Below are 22,341 nucleotides of genomic sequence, written 5' to 3' on the forward strand. Positions count from 1 at the left end.
GTGCAAAGTCGATACCAAACACCACGCACATACAAATCGACATTAGCATCCAATATCATGCCAAAGTCAAACCCACCTGCTGCTGCAGAGCACGTTCACTTTAATCAAATGGCTATAGAAATCAGCGGAGAAGATTCAACATCAACATCTGTTGGCATCATTGAGGAGGACCGACAGGTCAACCCACCTGATTGTGAAGACTTGCCCCCGGCTGTGAACAATGTCATATCTTCTGTTGCTGTAAAGAAGGGTCGTGGAAGGCCCAAGAAGGCAGTACCATCATCAGAAAACAACAACGCGAGCAGTAATGGTCATGATGTAGAAGGTAGCCCAAAGAGAGCCCCACGAAAGGCTGTTAAGGCTGAAGAGGATGACGATGAAGTCGATCAGGAAGAAGTCAAGTCACCCAAACGACCTAAACGTGGCAAAGCTGCTGATAGTGATGAGGAGGTGCAGGAGGCCGTGCCAGACACTAAGCGGTATGGTCAAGTCTCCTGTTCGTCTTGAATCACAGTCTGAACAGAGACTTTCTGTCGAATTTTTGAATCTTGACTTCGCTTGTAACAAGCTCATACACGACATCTTACTTGTTATGTTTTTGCGTAGTGTACGACATGCTCGGGCTGCTAAATCATCTGCGTCTAAAAACCTCTTTGATGATCTAGTAGAAGACGACGAAGATGACGATGAACCAAAGTCACCCAAACGAACGCCAACCAAACGAGCGCGAAGTAAAAAAACCGAAGACGATGTTAAAATGCAAGATGTAGTAGAACTGGATGATAGTGAAGAAGATGAGGATGATGAACATGATCATGATCACGATGAAGATAGCGGTACTAAAAAGAAGACTAGTAAACGAAAGCCTGCTGCTTCATCAACATCTACAGCAAAGAAGGCCAATCGCGTCTTTTCTCTCAAGAAGGGTAAAGACGCTGTAGTCGATTCTGGTGCTGCCATGGCAAAGTATTGGGAACGAGCCAAAAAGACTGGAAAATATGTTGGTGCTCATGTGTCGATGGCTGGTGGTATTGAGAATGCTATTGCCAATTCCGTTCATATTGGGTATGTGTAGAAACGTCGTTAAATGTGCAATTCGAGTTGTGCTGATAACGTCTTTTGTTCACAGTGGAACCGCCGTCGCCTTGTTTCTCAAGAATCAGCGCAAATGGGAATCTCCACCATTGAAGAATGTCAAAGAATTCAAAGAAGCTTGTGTTAAGGCCGGTTATGACCCAAAAGAACATATCTTGCCACATGGTATCTACTTGATGAATATGTGTAGTCCAGTCGAAGAGATGCGTGAAAAGTCATACAAGTGCTTTGTCGAAGACTTGAAGAGATGTGAAGAGTTGGGTATAGCGAGATACAACTTCCAGTAAGTACATACATCGATGGATGGTTATGATTCTCTCACCAAACAGCTAAACACCCGTTTTTTACCATTTCCGCAGTCCTGGCAGCTCTACAGGCAAATGTACTGAACAAGAGAGCATTGCACATTTGGTCGGATGTCTCAATCGTGCCTTGAAGGAAACGAAGGGTGTCACTCTTGTTATTGAGAACATGGCTGGAGCAGGTGCTGTACTTGGGAGAACTTTTGAGCAACTCAAGGTAGGACCTCATCGTTGGAAGCTGTTTTGAATCTGCAGGTCATTACCCAGTGGCTAAAATTATTTTTCAAACATAGGCTATGATTGATGGAGTCACTGACAAGTCACGAATTGGAGTATGTCTAGACACTTGTCATTTGTGGGCTGCCGGATTTGATATCTCCAGTTCTGCCGGCTATGAGAAGACCATGAAGGCCTTTGAAACAACCGTTGGGTTCAAGTATCTCAAAGGTAGTCGACATGACAATATTGGATTAGAAAGAATGATTGTATGGTACATGTCCACACTTGCAAAAAAGCTAACATTTATATACTTTAACTGCATGACAGGTATTCATATCAATGACTGCCAAGATATCTTGGGCAACAAGACAGATCGACACGACAACATTGGATCAGGCAAGATGGGAATACAATCATTCCGTTGTCTGATGAATGATGATCGACTGAACAACATCCCGATGGTGCTCGAAACGCCTCCGAACGAAGGAGACGATTCGGGGGAAGTCTGGAAGGATGAAATCGAGTTGTTGTACTCGTTAATTGAAGACAGGATTTGAGTCTGATAGGATCTAGATCTAAAAACGAGGAGAATACGACAACTGCGAGATACGAGATCATAGGTTACGAAACAGAAGGACTACCGTGTGTGATAAATCCACGTGGTGGAAGGTTGTTTGCGCACAATGAGTTGTACAGTAGTTTTTTTTGAGATGTATTATGTAGGCAGACGTGCAAAAACGATTTATATGACTTAGGAACTACAATGTGTGTGTGTTGGCGTTAGCGAGAAATTACTCGTCATCGCCTTCCTCCTCCTCCTCGTCTTCTGACTCTTCCTCGGATTCCTCGTCCGACTCTTCATCATCCTGTTGATCTGACGGTATATCCTTGATTTGATCCTCCATCTCAGCCCTACTCGTCAATACTTTCAAATAGTCGTCAAACAGTGGATTTGACTTGTTTTCAGACACCACTAGAAAGAAACACGCATCAATACTGATTGAAAATTCCACTTGTCAACACAAATACATTACCCTGTTTACATATTCTCAATGCCTCTGAATAATCCTTTGCAGTGATTGCAGCGAATAATGCAAATAGCGAGTCTACCGAGACAGCGTCCATTTCACTCTGAATGAAAGAGTCAAGTGGGGTTAGTATATGTTTGAAACCACTTGAATGTAATGCGGTTCCAGATCTACGGTACCTTTTCCTTGTCGCTTAATCGTGTGTGTGATGTGAATGGTAGACCTATTGCCGAGTCTACTTTTGCTGGCATCGGTGGTTTGCTTTGCAGTTGGCGCTGTTGGGATGCTATGGTAGCTGCCATTGTTTGGTGGTATAAGTTGGTGGTCGTTGTATGTGGGAATTGATCAAGAATTAATGAATTGTTTTGGTGATTGACAAGACAAGAGAGTACGAGTAGTTTGGGAGGAGACACGTGTAGATCTGGCTTGCGAGACAGTAAATACAGCTGATGACGGTGCTACAATTCGATATATTATGGTTGTGTGTTGTCGTTCTGGTAGTTTGAAGGTTGACGCCAACGCTTGATCAACAGCAGCTGGTAAAAGAGCAGGCAAATTTTGGGAGGGAATGGAACTTTTATGATTATTATACGCATATGGATGAAGAAACAGATGCTCAGATGTGCTTCATTCATGACAGCAGGGCTTGGATTGCTCTGCAAATTTCTCAAATCCGATCGTCCCCTCCATACACGTTTTCTGGAGGGCCTCCGATAATACTACGTGTAATTTCTAACGTGATATGTACCGATACATTTTGCTCAGAGTTGTCAGTCATTCACTCTCGAACTGCTGTGATTTTTTTTTTGCAAAAAGCCAGGAAAACATAGATCAAGCTGAACAATAGCAATCGCTTCACACAAGATGGCCAAGAGAAAGAGGAATCAGGCAGCTGCTAAACCAGCAGAGAAGCCATGGTGGGACCAGGAAGAAGATGATGAACCTGTCGCTGCGAACGTCGAACCCCAAAATCCAACAAAACCAACTACAAACACCGATACGAGCAGCACCACTATATCGTCATTCGCATCCTTCAAAGTCCTCACAATCCAAATGCCACCACTACTCACATCAACAAAACAAATCCCAATCACAAACCACCACCTTCCAAGCACCATCAACCCCATACCTGTAACCCACCATCTGTTCCTAAAGAGGCACGAGACTCGTAAAGCCAATAATAATAGCAATCCTAAACCTAGTAATGACGAAGAATGGCCTGTAAATCGGACTCTGTTTGTTGCTAATGTGCCAATTGATGCTACAAAGCTGCATTTTGAGACTCTGTTCAAGGGGTGTGGGAGTGTACAGGATGTATTCTTTCATCGTGAGAAGAGTGGAGGGAATTCTTTGGCTAGGACGGCTCATGTGGTGTTTGAGGACGAGGATGGGGTCGATTGTGCTTTGGAATTGAAGGCTGGGCAGGCTAGGATATGGGTTAGTGCTGATACTAATGCTGATAGTGATGAAGAGGACAGTAATGAGTTGCTGGGTATACCGAGTAAGTGCAGTACAAACGCTGATCGGTTGATTTCATGTCCTTTTTTTGCTTGTACAACGATAATCACGTACTCACACTCTCCTTTTTCGCAATAGAATGGCAAGCAGAACAATCCATCCTATACCCACCACTTCCGGACCTCTTATCCCGCGTCACCCACGAGCTAGCAATATTCGAACAAGCCGAAAAAGATGCTCGTGAAGCAGCCAGAAACAAACGTAACGTCCCCGACGCAGATGGATTTATAACCGTAACTCGTGCCTCGAAACGTAAAACAGCTACTGATGGGTCTGGGGCTACTGTTACGGCTGCAAAGGCTGAGGAGGTCAAGAATCTGAAGCCAAAGAAGAGAGAGTTGCTTGATTTCTATAGGTTCCAGATAAAGGAGAAGAAGATGAATCGTAAGTTTTGTGGGTTGTTGTTTTGGTGTTTGGGGTGTGGTGGTTGAGAAGCAGAGATGTGTTTGCAATAGAGTGATTGTGACACTGAATTTTTTTTTATTTCACTAGAGCTAACCGAGCTACGAAAGAAATTCGAGCAAGACAAGGAACGTATTACTGCACTCAAAAACACTCGCAAATTCAAACCATACTAGAGTAAATTCATAATCCTGTAAAACATCCATTGCAAGGAACATAGAGTCGTTTATAATGTTTGGAAGATGCAAGGTTTACAAGCGGGCAAAGATAATAGTTTAGATATATATACTGTGAGATGTTATGAAGGGTGTTGTCTACTCTTCCAAGTGGGGATTCGGGAATATGTAATGTATGTGCTTTGATGTCGCCATGTTCAGCTCCTGACTCCTTTCGTATTGACTTCCAGGTAATGGTATGCGATGATGAGTATAAATATACATGCTCCCAGTATATTGACTGAGGTCATGAGGGTAACGTCTGATATCATTATTTGATTTGGAATGGGGTTGTCAACAATCGTGTTTTACTGATTGAGAGAGAGGTGTAAGTTCGTAGAGAAGGAGGAAAGTCAATTGAAACAAAAACTTTACTGAGTTTGGATGTGTTTTCTTTGTCGGGGACCTGCTGTATTTACAGAACTCGTTAGCAAACCTTGTTTTTCGAGATTTGAAGGAATTGAGCCCCTTTTGGGGTGTTGTGAACCGGACCAAGGGCACTCAGCGACGCGTTTCTGATCAAAATACTCTCGCAAACGCGTCTGAGGCATATGGCAAAAATGAAAATTCTATTCGCAAATACAACAAAGAACTTGACACAGAGGTGGGTGAAAACATCCCTCCAAACCACTAAATCTATTTTACTTTGGCGATGCTTTTGGAACAGCAGCCTTTGCATTTGCTTGCTTGGCGTTAGGAGTAATCTTGGCAGCATCCTTTGGAAGTTTGGTCGTTTTAGCTCCTTGAATCTTTGCGCCGGTCGCTTGGGCACCTGCAGCTGCTCCACCAGCACCAACAGCAGTTTTACCAGGTGACAATGTCACTGCACCACCAGCAGAGTCTTCAACAAAGACACTGGAAAAGACCAATCCTATAACAAACACGCGGATAATGTTTAGTGGATTGTTTCGCACAGTCGAATCTGGTGACAGGAATCAAAACTGTCGCTATTCCTCACCTTCATTGATACCAGTTGGCTGAGTACCGTTGTGTGGATTCGTTGCACCCATCCCAGCCTTAATGAACCCAATGTGAAGGTTATCAATAACTGTAGCATTCGGCGTGACGGCGTTTGGCCTGGTGTCTACGACTTTCGTGAGTGGTGCGGCACCAGCTGAGAAGTATGCAGTCTATGCGGTGATGGAATTGTAAACAGTTTGGATTCTGGGTTTGATGACTTGTCCAAGGAAATTTCGCATTGTTGCTTACCAAAGTAGCCTTGGTCCAGTCAACAGTGATGGCCCAGTTCTGCCATGTGGTAGTCAATGGTGCATTATACAGGGGCTTGAGCTTGTCGTAGGCCTCGACGGAAGAGCTCATGAGTGTGAGCGATTTCCCATCTATTCCACCGATTTGGAAGCCAAAGACGTGTGTGCCATCTAAGAAAAGGGCGAATTTGATTCAATAAACCATGATTCTGTTATGGAGATCGTCGTTGAACTGTTGAATAAAACACGTTACCAGTGGTTTCGAGAAACAACAGTTGGTATGAGTGCGTGTAGTTGAGTGGACGCGTAGCATCAGCCCTAGCAGAAAAGTGTGTGAGGCAAATCCCCAGTTGCGAAGAATTCAAAATATTGTGCCGCAACTCACATGACACTGAAATGATAAGTCATAACACCTGTAAAGATAGTCTTGATTCCATTCGGTACCAATTCCGCACGTCTAAACCCAGTCTGTGGGTTTGGTGGAGTACCACGTGCGAAAATACTCTTGTCGTTAATCGTGATTCCCAGGGATTGATCATTCGGGCGATCAAAGAGAGCTGGGGTCTTGACTGTGCCGAGTTTCAGAATATCAGCCCATTTGAGTCCTTGTCCCAAAACATAGTTTGGGTTGTAGGGTGTTGCTCCACTATCAATGGACGCTGACGATGTTGTGCCGTTCAGGCGACCTTCGAATACAATTTTTTGGGCTGTTGTGGTCTGTCAGAGTGAGGAGTGTAAGTTGGGACTTGGGATATGATATATGGTACGAGCAGGGGCTTACGGCAATCAATAGAGCTCCTAATAAGACCTTATGGATCAACATGGTTGTAACAGCTACTACTTCGTGTTTGCTCTTGTTCGTGTCCGATTGTCCAAGATTCTGATGGCTAGCCGTGTACTTGGTAACAGCACAAAGATCTGGATGTATTATCTGGCTTCGGAAACGTTTGGTTTGGGAAAGTTGGAAGGGCTCTGTTGGATTGGTTCGCGAATTTTGGCAAAATCTACTCCCAGGTGTAGAAAATCCAACAGCTCCAACTCGAAAATCTGCTTCAGTAGTAGAACATTCAACCATCTCCAAATTGAGGTGGAGAATCCAATCGTCCAATTTTCCCAACGAATACCTCAATCGCTGAATACCGGTACTTGCCATCATGTCTTTGTAAGCGAACACATAGTAATGAGTAAAAGAAATCAAGCATGTCACAAGTAGCTTGGATTTGATGATTTAAAACTGCCATTTAGACTGAATTTCGGGAACGTATATATTTTCTTGGCAATAGCTCACACAGAGGTAAACACACAGTAATGGTATAAAAGTAACAATCAAGCATCTCACAAACACGTTGAATTTGCTGCCTTTGCTGTGCCGTTTGGACTTAAAGTCACGACTCCACCAGAAGAATCTTCAACAAAAGCACCTGAGAAAATAGTTCCTAAAGTTCAAATAAATGACAGTGTCAGAAACTTATGAAAGCGGATTCTAGCACCAAATGAAGGCAAGTTGAAGTGCTAAAAAACGTACCTTCGTTGATTCCGAAGGGTTGGACACCCTTGAACCCATCGGTAGAATTATATCCAGCTTTGAGGAAACCCAAATGGAAATTTTCGATAACAGAAATATTTGCGACCGCGTTTGGCGTAGTGTCAACCACTTTGACAAGCGGTTTAGTTCCAGTTGAGAAATATGCAGTCTACAGTTTGTTTTGAAGCATTGGAACAAACACGTGTATTCAGATTCGAATATACATCTTACCAAAGTGGCTTTGGTCCAGTCAATAGTAACTGCCCAATTTTGCCATTCGTTGGCAGTGAGTTTAGCCTGGTGTAGAGGCTTCCACTTATCGTATCCCGCAACAGAGCTAGGCATCAATGTGAGCATTTGACCGTATTCTGCACCAAAATGGAGTCCAAAGACGTGGGTACCATCTATATTATTGTTGCGAAAGGTCGTTTGAGCTGAGGATTCTGAAACGAGCTACAAACTTTGAGCATTCAACCGAATCACCATCAACGAGTGGTTCACAGGCACACACCCTTAGTCTCAATAAAGAGACCTTGGTATCCATGAGTGTAGTTGTAAGGACGAGTGGGATCAGGCCTAAATCAAAAGAAGAGGATAGACTTGAGTTCCGAAATCAATAGAAAAACGTAGCTCAAGAACAGTAAACTAACATAACACTGAAGTGATACGTCGTAACACCAGAAAAGATATTTTCTATTCCGTCAGGAAACTTGGGAAGAAGTTCAGCACGTCGGAATCCAGCCTGAGGAGTTGTTCCAGCAAGAAATATAGACTTGTCACTGAGTGTAACGCCCAAAGATTGGTCTATGGGACGATCAAACAAGGCTTTGGTCTTGACTGCGTCCAGTTTAAGGACTGCAGACCATGTCAAGTTTTGGCCAAGTGAGTATTTGGCGTTGTAAGACGTTTTCCCGTCGTCTAAAAGGAGGGAAAACCGTTGGGCTTGAAAAACGATTTTTGATTTTTGGTAAGACGATAACGTTTCTAACTACCAAAGTCTTTTTGGGTCACGGTTTGCTTCACCCTTCCCTCCCAAAGTATTTTTTGAGCAGATGTTGTTGCCTTTAGTGTGCAGAGAGTTAGTTTATCCATGCAAACTTCCATAGCGTTCATGCAGTGAAAACTGGTCTACGATATATGCAATGCAAATCAAAGTGTATCAAGTGCTTACCAAAACAAGAAAAATCCGAAACAGGGACATTGTCGTTTCTTTGAGAGCGACCATAATGTGTGAGTAAAGTAATCTACTTAGGTACAAGTAGTTGGATGAAGATATCGGTTTGTACGTCAGTCACACTGTTCTAATTGGCAAATTTCCTTCAAAGAAATTGGACTTGAATGTGAGAAACAAAATTTGTTGTTGTTCGAGGGAGTACGTGTAGCTGCTCTCAACGTTTTTCCTGCAGCTACACCCAACAATCTTCTCGTTCTTGTAGCTACATCCAGACATTTTTGTTTTTCTGAATAAAGGACGCCTTGCAGGCTGTCGTTTGCAAAGAATTCAACCTCTTGCTCGGAAAGGCACACGCAGGTTAGATGTTGGGCGTTGAAGAGACCTCTATTGTTAAACCCGGACAACAAACAACACACAGAACGAAAAGAACACAGGCGATCAGCTTCATCCACACAAAGGATTTGCTGTCTTTGTTGTCCCGTTGTTGGGGCTCAACGTGATGAGTCCACCAGTAGAGTCTTCGACGAAAGCACTGGAGAAAACCACACCTAAAAATTGCAATAAATATCAAAATTAGACCACTCACACAACAAGCAAAACCCAAAGAAAGTTGCATATTATACCCTCTGAGATTCCAGTTGGCTGAATTCCTTTGAAAGGATCCGTTGCACCCATACCAACCTTAATGTAACCGAGATGGAAGTTGTCGATATTTGACACGTTTTGGATCACAGCGTTTGGCCTAGTGTCAACCACTTTGGCAAGTGGTGTTTTGCCAGTTGAGAAGTAAGCCGTCTGTGTTTGATTCGAAACGATAAAATCAGTTGAGTCAATAACTGTAAAACATTCATCTGCAAACAACCTACCAGAGTTGCTTTGGTCCAATCAATAGTCAAAGCCCAGTTTTGCCATACGTTAGCTGTGAAAGGTGCGCTGTACAAAGGCTTGAGTTTATCGTAACCCTCAACAGAACTGCTCATCAAAGTAAGGTTTTGACCGTCTGTTCCACCAGACTGAAAGCCAAAAATGTGTTTGCCCTCTATTGGAAGTAGAAGAATTGAGTTTCGGTTAAACTTGTTCTTGGGTCATGCAAGCATCACGATGTACCAACCACTGGTTTCAAGGAAAAGCATTTGGTACTGATGAGTGTAGTTCAGTGGGCGAGTTGGATCAGGCCTACATTCGAAAGAGAACAACCTTGAGTTTTCAAGACCATTAAACTGCGATCGACACAGTACAAAGTTAGTTACATGACACTAAAGTGGTATGTGGTGACACCGGAAAAAATCTTTTTGACTCCATTTGGAATGAGTTCAGCACGTCGGAACCCAACCTGACGATTCGGAGGATTTCCAGGAGCAAAGATGGACTTGTCATTAATAACAATGCCCAATGATTGATCTTTGGGACGATCAAACAAGGCTTGAGCGTTGATGGCATCCAATTTCAAGACGCCCTTCCACGTTTCATTTGCTCCAAGTACAAATTTGGGGTTGTACGCCGTGTTTCCGTTATCTGAAGTAAGAAAAGTGTGGTGTATGAGAATCAAGGTTGGTAGTATAGAAGGAGGTGCGGCTTACCAAAATCAGCTTGAACAGCCGTCTGGTTGACTCTGCCTTCCCACAGAATCTTTTGGGCGTTTGCTGTACCCTAGGTGTGCAATAGAACAGTTGGTAATCGAGTCCAGATCGAACCAACAGAGTATTGTCGTGTTTCGTCATCGCAAATACAGCTCTGTACTCAGAGAAGCAATTGCGTGCAAGCACAACTTACCAAGAAGTAGAGAAATCCGAGTAGGCTCAATGATGTTTCTGTCAATGCCACCATGGTTGTGTCTGTTCTTTACTGATTTGCTGATGACGCCTTGGTTTTCAGAGATTCGAAAAGACGGCGTTGTTGTTTATTGTTCAGATGTCGAAGATGCTTGTTGTCGTTGTGGTTTAAAAGTTGTTGTGAGGAGATCCTTGAGTGCCCACGAAGGTAGATCTACAAATTGGAGATTTACAGGAGTGGGATAAAGCGAAATTCCACCCTGAGCGAGAATCTTCATGTCGTGGATCTCGAACTCAAAAGCTTTGGATGGCGATGAGTCTGAGGAGGAAACACATTCATTGTCCAAGACCAAAGAAATCCAGGAATTATGATAGATATTGAAAATGGTAATTCCACGCCTATAAGAATTGAGATGCTTGGAATCCGTACGGAAAATCGCGTCCTTATGCAGGTTGATGCTCGTGTCCAAAACAACCAGCACGGTTGAGTTCAAATGTTGAATGTTGCATCCATTAGAGCCAAGCACAGCGATATGACTTTAATAACGTGTGTCGACATATGAAATAAGATCCCGGCATGCGTCCAAGTTCAAGAACACGGAGAATACAGACACCTGAGTGCGATTGGTAACAAGTCAGAAAACCTCCTCCACAAAATTGACTGAAGAGCCGAAATCTGCAAGATCCATCATTAAATCCACGACGAGGATGGCGACAAGTGCTTCTGTGCTCTAAACCAGAAGATCCTTGCCTTCCTCTTTAGTGTGGTCGACTTTTACTATTTAATAGCGATTGGACGCAGTTGGATTGTTTGATTATCGCCTAGATGCCATCAAGCAGAGACAAGTCAGCTGAGAGGACTAGGTCACCTTCTCCCTCCAAGCTAGTCGGTCTCGCTACAGCCTTACTAGGAAATGCTGTTAGAGGCAAAGATAAAGCTTCAACATCCGTCTCGCCAACAAGCCCCTTCTTCCCGTCTTCCGCCTCCTCAAACACCACATTCACCGACTATAATAATGATCCACGAAAGTCATTGACCTCGGAACTGAGTCCCATCTCCAGATCGGCCTCTACAAACATATCTGCCACTTCTTCCGTAAACACTATTGCCCATACGTATGGTGAACTATCGCCTGGAATACAGTCACCTGGATTATTTGAAGGTTCAGCACCTCCAAATGCTGTTCCCTTTGTACTGAATGTAGATTCGGGCTCATCGGGCTCGCTGCCAACCTCCGATCAATCTGGCAATGCCTCACGCGCTGTATCTTACGGCGCCTTATCTAGTAGAATGGGAACCTCTGCTGGTCAGCTACGGTCCTATGGGGGCAGTGTGGGCATGGGTATGGGTATGGGAATGGAAATGGAAATGGGAACGAGTCAGTCCTCTGTAGTTCCTATTGTATCAGCTCCTACTCCTCCAACACAATCTATAGAACAGATACAACAGCAGTCGCCAGTATTATCATCTCAGACTCCTAAAGGTGCTGGCTTGAGAGTAAATATAGCGCCACGGCCAGCTACTCGACAACGCTCGTCTAGTGATGCACCATATCAAACCGAGTCGCTGCCTCGTGGATTTGGATCTGCTCAACTTCTAGTGAATCGCCCACCTACAATACTTGATGCAGAGTCGAATACAAGCGTTACAGCCTCTGCAGCAGAATTATCCCCCTTCCCTTCAACAAACTCTAATATAAAACTCACAACGCCCGTACAACCAAAACAACGTAGTCGATTCATGACCTTTTCAGCAAAATCAGGCACTGATTTGACGTCTCATTTGCCGACTCTAACTCCCACAAGTGCGGCATCACCTGGTACCACGGATAGTACGACACCGGTCTTAAATCGACAGACGAGTAGACATCCACAATCACCGTCGTCTCGTGCAGCATCGCAGATATCCTTAATGTCTATGCATTCGATGCTATCTGTATCGGGTAGCACGAATAGATTAGCACCACCGTCTAGGAGGCCGTCAATTAGTGGTGAAGTCAAGGAAACCAATATCTTGGCCAAGGAGTTGGATCCCACGACTGGTAATAAGATGATCAACAAGTATATGGTTATTAGAGAGTTGGGACGAGGTGTTTATGGTAAAGTCAAGTATTGTGTTGATATCGAGACCAATGAAGAAGTGGTGAGCACATTGTTGGATTGCTACTTTCCCTTGTCCTTTTCTGTATCTTGTCTGACATATTGGTACCTTTCTTTTCAGGCCATCAAGATTGTAGAAAAGCGGGGCAAGAAGAGATTTCAAAACAGGCTGTCGCTATCAGCTCGTTTATCACAACAGAATGCAGAGAACGGAGGTGGAACGCCAATACCAACCAATCCATATTTGGAAAAAATTCAACGTGAGATTGCAATAATGAAAAAGTGCGATCATCCTCATGTTGTGAAATTATTGGAAGTCATTGATGACCCAGCGGCTGAAAAGATCTATCTTGGTATGTTTTTGGAGACTATGTTGAAATCATGCAAAAAAGGAGAAACAAGGCTCGAATACTCAACTTTTGTCGTCTTAGTGTTGGAGTTTCTACCTGGAGGTGAATTAAAATGGACAGATGGTCGAGATCCACCTGGTCCCATAATAGCGATTGATGAAGTTCGCAGGATATTTAGGGATGTCGTGTGTGGTGTTGAGTACCGTGAGTAATGCGTCTACCTTTGCATTTTTTGGTCCTTTGGTGGTTTTTCTCAAACGCTCAATTTCCTTTCCCGTAGTACATTATCAAGGAATTGTACATCGTGATATTAAACCAGCCAATCTCCTCCTGACTGAAGATCATCGGGTAAAAATGTCTGACTTTGGTGTATCCGCATTTACCAAAGAACGTAAACGGAAACGAACTGATACGGCAACTAAAGACGAAAACGAAAGCGATGATGCTGCTGGCAGTGAAGAGGAAGTAGAATTGGCCAAAACAGCTGGCACACCTGCCTTCTTTGCTCCAGAATTATGTGGAGTTTCAGATGAAGATGAACGACTCTTTGCCGAATTCAAAGCTGGACTAGGTGAAGAGCAACCTCATGATGGAGGGATACAGGCGTTAATGGGTGTAGCTGAAGATGGCGATTGGACTCCTGAATTCTCATCACCACTCCCTACACCACTTGCAACTCCATCAATCACTCCTGGATTTAGTAGAAGTGCTAGTATCTTGTCTGGATTTGTGACTCCTGGAAGTGCTGCTACACCGGAGGTTATGAGTAACACGACGATGACACCAGGAGTAATAGATTCTGCAGAAGTATCTCCGACAACATCAGCATCTCCCACCACCGTTTTACTTGCACCTGTAGCCATGCCACCCGCACAGATGTCGTTTATATCAGTAGCATCTACAACTGACGTGTTTGGACGTCCTGTACCTTTAACTGAACGCACCGTCATGCCTGAAGAAGAGCCAGATTCAGCATCATCGCCTACGGGAGACTCGGCAGCTACCACACCTACCATAATGATAAAACCATCCATGCCTGCAAGAATACCACAATCGGCGTGGTCAAATAGTGCTGGTGGGTCAGAACCAGTGTCGCCGAGCACTGAAATTAAAATGGTGGAACGTCATGCACCCAGAATTGGAAAAGCCATTGATATATGGGCTTTGGGTGTTACATTGTACTGCTTTGTGTTTGGACGGGTGCCGTTTATTGCTGACACAGAGTTTGAGTTGTTTAATGTTATTGCTAAGCAGCCGTACGTAGTTCAATGATACGTGACCTGTTGTTAAGTCGTATTGATTTTTTGTTGCTATTAGATTGGAGTTTCCAGACTATGCGCAAATTGATGGTCAACTACGAGACTTGTTTTTGAGGATACTGGACAAGAATCCTGATTCGAGAATTACGCTGGAAGAAATCAAGGTATGTAGTCTGACCAAAAAAACAGCTGTCGAATCTTCAAATGCTGACGCTTCTTGTTTGCAGCAACATCCATGGACAACTGCTGATTTGACTCCAGACGAAAGAGCTATATGGTTGCGTGAAACTGATGTCTCATTGAACTATGGTGCTCCATTCGTAGTCACAGATGAGGAAGTTCGTGGTGCCTTCACTATAATGGTAAGTAGCAGCCAAAAATACAATAAGATTCGCTCACATGTCAGCCGTTATAAACTAACAATGTTTTATTCCCAAGGGCAAAATCAGAGACAGGATAAGGAAGCTATCAAGTTCTTTCCAGAATCTAACATCCACACTACGTCGACGTACGAAATCCATGTCTCACGTCCTACCACCACCAGACGGTGTACCGCGTAAGAAAAATGACGAAACCAACACCAACGGCACCAATAGCAACAACACAAGCATCGCAGCCAGCCCAACAACAACAGCATCAACAATACCACCAGTCCCACCACTTCCAGCCACCGTAATATCAAGCCACAGCTGGATACATCATAGCCCCTTACACGCCATGACGAGTTTCACAACCACCAGTACATCCCAATTAACCCCCATACCAAACACAACAACATCAACAGCAGATCCACGAATGATGGTATCAACAAACACACTCCCAACCAGTCCACAAATAAACGCTCCCATGCTAGTAGTAAACAGTGTATCAGACGACATACCTCCATCATCAGGGATATCGAAATCACGTCCCACGTCACGTAAACCTAGTCTTGTAGCCGTCGACGACCCAAACACCCAACAAACACCACTGCAACAAGCACATACCCTATCAAGCAGCATCCGTCTCCACAGTCCAGTGAAACGCCATTCACCGCTTATATTCGCGGATGTGCCTGACCCGGTTTCTAATGAGTCTAGTGTGCAGGGGTCGTTGCGCATGGATTCGAGTATGAGGGTCGAGTCGAGTGCTAGTGTTGCGTCGGCGCTTAGTGCGGCGTCTTCGGACGGTGATGAGGGTGTTAATGCGGAGAGAGAGAGGATGGCTGCGTGGCAGCAGGAGCAGGGACTTGATGGGGATGAGGAGGAAGATGGTGATGATGACCTCGATGAAGTAAGGACCTCATAGAAATGCCAAACCTGTAGTATAATGTAATTATATACCCATAAACTCTCATCTGCTACAAAGAAAACTATTCCACCAGTAACTATGCCAAGTTGAATGCTGGTGATTTATAGATATATTATTGTTTTGCTGAGTTTATACAAGAGGTCAGAAAACCTTTGTTTTATAGATATATGCTTCAGATACGTAAAACGCCCACTAAACTGAGACTCATCATGAGCAACAACTTCCAGTTTTGCTTCCACCACCACAACAAGAATCTTTACTATCACCACCGCCACCACATCAAGACGAAGACGACACATCCTGCCCAACACTAGTAGTTTCTTTCACGAGCGTCTGAGTGTCAGCACTAGACCCAAGTACATGTACTTCACAATTATCAGCAAAGCAATCAGAGCACTCCGTCGATGACTTTGCACATCCACAGTCACATGCAGAAGTCAATTCCTTTGCATCAGCTGATGCTGGTTTGTGACTTGAGCATGCACAATTGCTTCCACAACAACCACCACTATTATTGTTGTTGCCGCCACAACATGACTGGCTTGTTGCGATTGGTGTTGGTTCTGGTGTTGTATATGTACTTTCTTCACTATCAGAAGAAGCGCCACCGCCACAACACAATGACTTCGGTGTGTTACTTGGACCTCGCTGTTGTTGTTTCTCTGCTGTCGTAGTATTACTACTAGTATGACAACAAGCAGCGTCACCTGTAATAGCACAGAAGCACGTATTTTCATCACATTTACAGCCTCCTTTACAGCATTGCAAGCCTTCCAGCATATTATCAGTTGATTGAGTGCTAATATTTGATTTAATCATCGGTGCCGCTGTTGTTGCTGTAGTTTGAGACAATACTACTGGTGACATCACTTGATTATAATCAGTTGTAGAATTGACGTCACCAGATTGACCAGTAGATGTTGGAATACCGTCAAATGGCATGGTTGGCTGTGGGTGACGGGACAATAAATCCATCAGCATGTTGGCGACTGCGTTGGTCTGTTCTGTAACTGGATGCTGTGATGATGGCGGCTGTAATTGTTGAAGTGGCGGTAATGGTGGTGGTCGTTGATCATAGAATGGTTGAGGTGGATATATTGGATTGTTGTAGATTGGATTACTATACAATTGGAGAGGATCCTGTTGTTGGCTGAATGGCGTGGGAGCAGCTGGATATTGGCTATACAACGATGGATGAGGTGGTTGCATATATGGCAGTGGTGGGGTTTGTTGAGGATGTGGAGGCAGTTGCTGTTGTTGAGGATATTGGTTGTATGGAGGCTGTACATATGATTGTGGTACAGTTGGTAGATACGGAAGACCCTGACCAGGCATTTGCATATTGGGGTATGGGGGTGCAAAATATTGGGGAGCTGGGCTGTTGATGTTCATTATTGGAGGTTGAGTTCGTGCTGGAGGTGTCAATTTGCTATTACTACTTGCACGAGCTGATTTTGGTTTTTGCTTGGATATCGTAGCACATATACATGGTCCTCCCTGATGACATTTGCATGGATTCTCTACATATGAGAGTAGAGTGAGACATCAACAGCAAGACAAGAGTAAATTCCAAGAGGGACGTACCAGCAGCAGAGTCGACCTCACTATTGAATTGATCAGATACATCTAGAGATACAAATTCGGCTCTCCATTCAATGATGAGATAACCAGCAGCTGCAGCTTCTCCCCCAGCTGCTCCAACAGGAGCCGGACCATCTGCTTGTGGATCATAACCCTGTTCATTCTTTGCCTTTGGTTTACGATGGACTGATATAGGCAAGTTCTTTATTTCCATCAAGCGAGTTCGAAAGGCTTCAGGAGCTTCAGGAGGAGTCATGACAAAAGTAGTTCCGGAAGACAGTTTGACTAAGATGGTGTGAAGTGGGTAAGTTCAGAGGTTGAGGATTGAGAGAGCATGAATCCTAGCAGCATATAAGGTGAAGATCAATACTCCTTCTCTTATATACCTTCAACTTTTGGACGAGTGTAAGCCGGGGCATCACCACACATGCAGCGATGATGAGAGTGCCCGGTTCCGGTGCTTCTCTTTGTTCTGCAGTGACCACACTGAGTAGCGGGTCGTCCCTTTTGTTTGATTTCCAGCAGTACTCGATGCAGATGGTCGCATGATTGAGATCGATGTCCGTTCTGACAAGCAGCGCACGAGAACTTGCTGCCTTGAAACACCACCACCATCTGGATAAAGCCTTGATCTGTATGTATACTGTCCACCTAGTAAAGCTGTTCCTTTCCTTGTTAGAACTGAAATCCTCTAAGCTGTCCTTGGGTAGTTTGAAAAACGGTGTGTCGACAAACGGATGCGACAACGCAAATTGTTGAATAAGGCTGTACTAAAGAATGTAACAGATTTATTCATTTTGACGCGTTCCAGTGCTCATGGCAGACGTCCTTTACGTGACCTACATGTTCCAATCCTTTCACACTACATTTTCCAAATTCTTGTTCGGCGTAGCAATAGAACACGGTTAAGGCCCCCTTAAAGCTCTTGTCACGGTCATCATCAGCCTGTAAGCTGCCACGATGGATTTAGACCTGGTAAGACTTTACATTCATCCTGTGGGCTCGTACATTGAGCAACGCATTTGTAACAAGTCTGCTTTTCTTGGATATTCCATATTCTCATTACGAGACTCTTGCTTGATGGAAATATCAATCACGTTCAAAATCACGTCTCATTTTATGATGCGGCTGACATTCTCCTTCCCTTCAGTATGATGAGTTTGGGAACTACATTGGTCCAGATCTCGATGACGAGGAAGAAGACGACATCGATGCTACATTCAACGACCAGCAGCAACACCAACCGCAATTCGATGGCGAAGATGTTGAAATGGAAGATCAAGAACGGGTTGAGGAGTCTGGAATGGCTCTGATGCAGGTCGATGGTAGGTGTTTTAGAGTAGTTCGCTTACAGCAAGAACCAAAGCGTTCCTAGCTAACACTCGGAACTGTCGTTCTAGCGACGAATGCTGTCGTATTACATGAAGATAAGAAATACTACCCTACAGCCGAAGAAGTGTATGGGCCTGGTGTCGAAACACTAGTTCAAGAAGAAGACACACAACCATTATCAGAACCCATCATCGCTCCTGTCAAGAAGAAGAAATTCCATCTATCTGAAAAGGATTTGCCATTTACCAAATACAAGAAGGAGTACGTGTTGTTTCGCTTCATCAATTCGGTCTAGTTGCCTTTTTTTGCCAACAGTCTCTCTGCATAGATTTATGGTGGATTTAATGGCACATCCCGATTTAACTCGAAACATCGCCATCGTGGGACACTTGCATCACGGCAAGACATCATTCGTGGATATGCTGGTAGCTCAAACACATGATGTAAAGTGGGAAGTCGAGTCTGGAGAACGATACACAGACATACACGAACTAGAACGAGCTAGAGGGTTATCAATCAAATCTATGCCAATGAGTTTTATTTTGCAAGATCTGAAAGGAAAGAGTCATTTGCTCAACATAATGGACACTCCAGGTAAAAAGAGAAAACACCTGAACGCAGTACGAATGTCAAGACGACACTAACGCTTTGTTCTCATTTCCAGGACATGTCAATTTCAGTGATGAAGTCACAGCTGCTATTAGATTAGTAGATGGTGCAGTGTTAGTGGTTGATGCCGTTGAAGGAGTAAGCTTAGTTCAATCTTTCCATCTTGGAGTTTTTTGACCTCGTCTCATTTTCGTTACCATATTTTAGGTCATGGTCAATACCGAACGAATGATCAAACACTTGATTACAGAAAGGATACCCATCGTGTTGGTCATCAACAAGGTCGACAGATTGATTCTGGAACTCAAGTTACCACCCAGCGATGCCTATTTTAAACTCAAGCTCACCATTGAAGAAGTCAACAATGTCATCAGGTAGAGCAAAGTGTCGGGAAACCTGCGTCGTTCCTTCCTTGTGTTGATTTTTTGTCGTGTCATTTTAGCTCTGTCGATCCCGACATGCGTGTCTCTCCTGAACGAGGCAATGTCTGTTTCGCATCAAGTCAATTCGGCTGGGTGTTTTCGCTAAAATCGTTCGCTCAATCATATGCTGATAACTTTGGTAATGTCCCCTTCATTACATTGCCTTTTTTGTCGTTGGTTTATGCTCACGATTGTCGCCTGCTCTAGAAAACTTCGATGTGGATGAATTCGCGAAAAGATTATGGGGCGATATTTACTTTGACGCAGAAAAACGAACCTTCCGTCGTCGGCCTCTTGATGGCGACAGTCAGCGTACCTTTGTACATTTCATTCTAGAACCTCTCTTCAAGTTGTATGCTCAAGTGAGTCTCCTTTGACTGTTTCTGTGGTCCACAAGAAATTTTGGTAACTAAAAAAACATGACACTTTTGCACCGCCTTAGGTCATTGGAGAAGACACGGAAACATTGAAAGCCACATTGGCATCCCTCAGTATATATTTAAAAAAGAATCAATTCGGAATGGACATTAAACCATTGCTGAGAATTGTATGCGAGCAATTCTTTGGCGAAGCATCTGGATTTGTAGATATGATTGTCAAGCATATTCCCTCTCCTGTCCAGAATGCTCGCAATAAGGTATTGCTCGTACTGGGTTGTTACTTCTTTAAACCTGCAGCATTTTTTGCTGTGTTTGGATTTTTTCCCTTTTCTAACATGGTCGTATTAGGTCGAGCACCTGTATACTGGTGATTTAACATCACTGGCCGCCACGTCCATGCTAAGTGCCGATCCAGACGGCCCACTCATGATTTACGTCACAAAACTATACAGCAACGAATCCTACACCGGCTTTGATGCTCTAGGTCGTGTAATGTCCGGTACAGTCAAAACCGGACAGTCAGTTCGAGTATTAGGAGAAGGATACACACCAGACGATGAAGAAGATTCACGATCAGAAACAGTCTCTGATTTATACATTTATGAATCTCGATACCGTATTCCTGTTACTGGAGCTCCTATTGGATCATTGATATTATTGTCTGGTGTAGATGCTGCTATAATGAAAACGGCTACTATCACAGATTTACCGCCCAGTGATGAAGAGCCTGTATGTATTTTTAGACCACTACGCTTTGAGGCTGGTTCTGTAGTCAAGGTTGCTGTGGAGCCCATCAATCCAACCGAGCTACCTAAAATGTTGGATGGGTTGAGGAAGATTAGTAAGAGTTATCCCATTTTGAGCACAAAGGTAAATGTCGCCATGAGCATATTTCTTGGAACGTTTTTTTTGGCTAATATGTGCCTCATTATTTCTCTAGGTTGAAGAATCCGGAGAGCACATCATAGTGGGCACTGGAGAACTGTATCTTGATTGTGCTCTACACGATTTACGTCGATTGTACTCTGAAATCGACATCAAAGTAGCTGATCCAGTAGTCCGGTTGTGTGAGACTGTAGTTGAAACATCTGCACTCAAGTGTTATGCTGAGACTCCCAACAAGAAGTAAGGGCTTCAATCCAGCGAAAAGCAGTTCGCATCAAGCAATTCAGCAGATTGTCATTGTTTTTTCCGCATGCTTCAGAATTAACGTCCCCTTCTCTTTCATTCAGAAACAAGCTCACCATCATTGCAGAACCATTAGAATCCGGAATAGCTGAAGACATTGAAAACTTACGAGTAAACATTCAATCACCACCTAAAGTCTTGGCTGAACAATTCTCAACCAAGTATGGATGGGATTTGTTGGCGTCACGCAATATTTGGGCTTTTGGACCTGATGATACTGGACCTAATGTGCTGGTTAATGATACGCTACCAGTTGATGTGAGATCATTCTATACTATCAGTGCCCTATTTTGCCAGCTAACAGAAACAATTTCGGTTTTGGTTTTAGACGGACAAGAAGCTATTAAGTGCCATTCGTGAATCTGTTCGACAAGGATTTCAATGGGGTGCACGTGAAGGACCATTATGTGATGAGCGTACGTTTTTCGCAAGAAAGTCGGCATCATTGAATATTACTGACTTTTTTTTGCAAAACTTTGATTAGCAATCCGAAATGTAAAGTTCCGTATATTGGATGCTTCTATAGCTGCAGAGCCCATCTTCAGAGGTGGAGGACAAATCATTCCTACAGCTCGTCGTGTCTGTTATAGTGCCTTTTTGACTGTAAGATGACACGTTCCTAGTAGTGGTTTTTTGCTCTTGTTTGCATCTGTAACTCCATGCATAACATGTTTAGGCCACCCCAAGAGTCATGGAACCAGTATACTATGTCGAAATCCAAGCACCAGCAGATTGCGTCTCAGCAGTCTACACTGTCCTAGCACGTCGTCGTGGTCACGTAACCCAAGATTTACCAAAATCTGGATCACCATTGTATACCATCAAGGCACTTCTCCCCGTCATTGATTCCTTTGGGTTTGAAACAGATTTAAGAACACATACACAGGGACAAGCGTTTTGTCAACAAGTGTTTGATCATTGGCAGATTGTGCCTGGTGATCCACTAGACAAGACGATTCAGTTACGACCGTTGGAGCCTAGTCCTGCTCAACACTTGGCGAGAGACTTTATGGTCAAGACCCGTAGAAGGAAGGGGTTGAGCGAGGACGTTGCTGTTACCAAGTTCTTTGATGATCCTATGGTGGGTATACCTTCATCTTATCTCTTTCATCTTGTCTTCGCGCGTATAAACGAGAAAATTGACATCGTCCCCTCCCTTCATTACAGCTCATTGAATTGGCCAAGTTGGAAGGCGGGTTGTTCAACTGAAATAAGGAAGCTTTAAGAAATGTAATAAGCTGATGAAAAATAAAACCACTTGGCATCACACTAAAAGAGACGGGCGTTTCGAACGAACGTTAAGTGGAATCAAACTGTCTCCCAATCTGGCTATGAAGGTGTTGACGGAGTAGCTCTGTGAGGTTGCTGTTGC

General features: G+C 43.9%; 7 protein-coding genes across 7 annotated transcripts; 4 read left to right on the plus strand and 3 right to left on the minus strand.

Moving 5' to 3' along the window:
- Positions 1-57: 57 nt before the first annotated feature.
- Positions 58-2,173, plus strand: SmJEL517_g01464 (uncharacterized protein; the record flags this gene model as incomplete). The annotated part of the gene is made up of 6 exons (XM_031167392.1): positions 58-479; positions 607-1,065; positions 1,130-1,378; positions 1,455-1,614; positions 1,691-1,844; positions 1,944-2,173. The coding sequence occupies 6 exons, from the start codon at positions 58-60 to the stop codon at positions 2,171-2,173; spliced, it is 1,674 nt and encodes a 557-aa protein (XP_031026565.1).
- Positions 2,174-3,508: 1,335 nt separating this feature from the next.
- Positions 3,509-4,740, plus strand: SmJEL517_g01465 (uncharacterized protein; the record flags this gene model as incomplete). Its single annotated transcript, XM_031167393.1, has 3 exons — positions 3,509-4,145; positions 4,241-4,546; positions 4,655-4,740. 3 exons carry the CDS (start codon positions 3,509-3,511, stop codon positions 4,738-4,740), a joined length of 1,029 nt encoding a protein of 342 aa, XP_031026566.1.
- Positions 4,741-5,420: 680 nt separating this feature from the next.
- On the minus strand, positions 5,421-6,810 carry SmJEL517_g01466 (uncharacterized protein; the record flags this gene model as incomplete). The annotated part of the gene is made up of 6 exons (XM_031167394.1): positions 5,421-5,650; positions 5,738-5,909; positions 5,989-6,158; positions 6,241-6,305; positions 6,373-6,704; positions 6,769-6,810. The coding sequence occupies 6 exons, from the start codon at positions 6,808-6,810 to the stop codon at positions 5,421-5,423; spliced, it is 1,011 nt and encodes a 336-aa protein (XP_031026563.1).
- A 512-nt stretch (positions 6,811-7,322) lies between these two features.
- Positions 7,323-10,513, minus strand: SmJEL517_g01467 (uncharacterized protein; the record flags this gene model as incomplete). Its single annotated transcript, XM_031167395.1, has 12 exons — positions 7,323-7,423; positions 7,513-7,681; positions 7,744-7,955; positions 8,024-8,088; positions 8,163-8,430; positions 9,196-9,234; positions 9,310-9,481; positions 9,553-9,725; positions 9,798-9,862; positions 9,937-10,201; positions 10,267-10,336; positions 10,460-10,513. The coding sequence occupies 12 exons, from the start codon at positions 10,511-10,513 to the stop codon at positions 7,323-7,325; spliced, it is 1,653 nt and encodes a 550-aa protein (XP_031026564.1).
- Positions 10,514-11,284: 771 nt separating this feature from the next.
- On the plus strand, positions 11,285-15,454 carry SmJEL517_g01468 (uncharacterized protein; the record flags this gene model as incomplete). The annotated part of the gene is made up of 7 exons (XM_031167396.1): positions 11,285-12,601; positions 12,680-12,911; positions 12,990-13,112; positions 13,189-14,164; positions 14,226-14,331; positions 14,395-14,529; positions 14,606-15,454. 7 exons carry the CDS (start codon positions 11,285-11,287, stop codon positions 15,452-15,454), a joined length of 3,738 nt encoding a protein of 1,245 aa, XP_031026571.1.
- Positions 15,455-15,736: 282 nt separating this feature from the next.
- SmJEL517_g01469 (uncharacterized protein) lies at positions 15,737-17,653 on the minus strand (the record flags this gene model as incomplete). Its single annotated transcript, XM_031167397.1, has 3 exons — positions 15,737-16,977; positions 17,042-17,323; positions 17,425-17,653. 3 exons carry the CDS (start codon positions 17,651-17,653, stop codon positions 15,737-15,739), a joined length of 1,752 nt encoding a protein of 583 aa, XP_031026572.1.
- A 345-nt stretch (positions 17,654-17,998) lies between these two features.
- Positions 17,999-22,178, plus strand: SmJEL517_g01470 (uncharacterized protein; the record flags this gene model as incomplete). The annotated part of the gene is made up of 16 exons (XM_031167398.1): positions 17,999-18,013; positions 18,189-18,363; positions 18,439-18,631; positions 18,699-18,964; positions 19,035-19,117; positions 19,187-19,353; positions 19,422-19,540; positions 19,609-19,763; positions 19,844-20,038; positions 20,130-20,651; positions 20,722-20,906; positions 21,014-21,227; positions 21,298-21,385; positions 21,454-21,572; positions 21,646-22,050; positions 22,137-22,178. 16 exons carry the CDS (start codon positions 17,999-18,001, stop codon positions 22,176-22,178), a joined length of 2,943 nt encoding a protein of 980 aa, XP_031026440.1.
- Between the last annotated feature and the right edge of the window lie 163 nt (positions 22,179-22,341).

Source organism: Synchytrium microbalum (genome assembly GCF_006535985.1).
Source record: "Synchytrium microbalum strain JEL517 chromosome Unknown SmJEL517_scf0005, whole genome shotgun sequence".
Lineage (NCBI taxonomy): Eukaryota > Fungi > Chytridiomycota > Chytridiomycetes > Synchytriales > Synchytriaceae > Synchytrium > Synchytrium microbalum.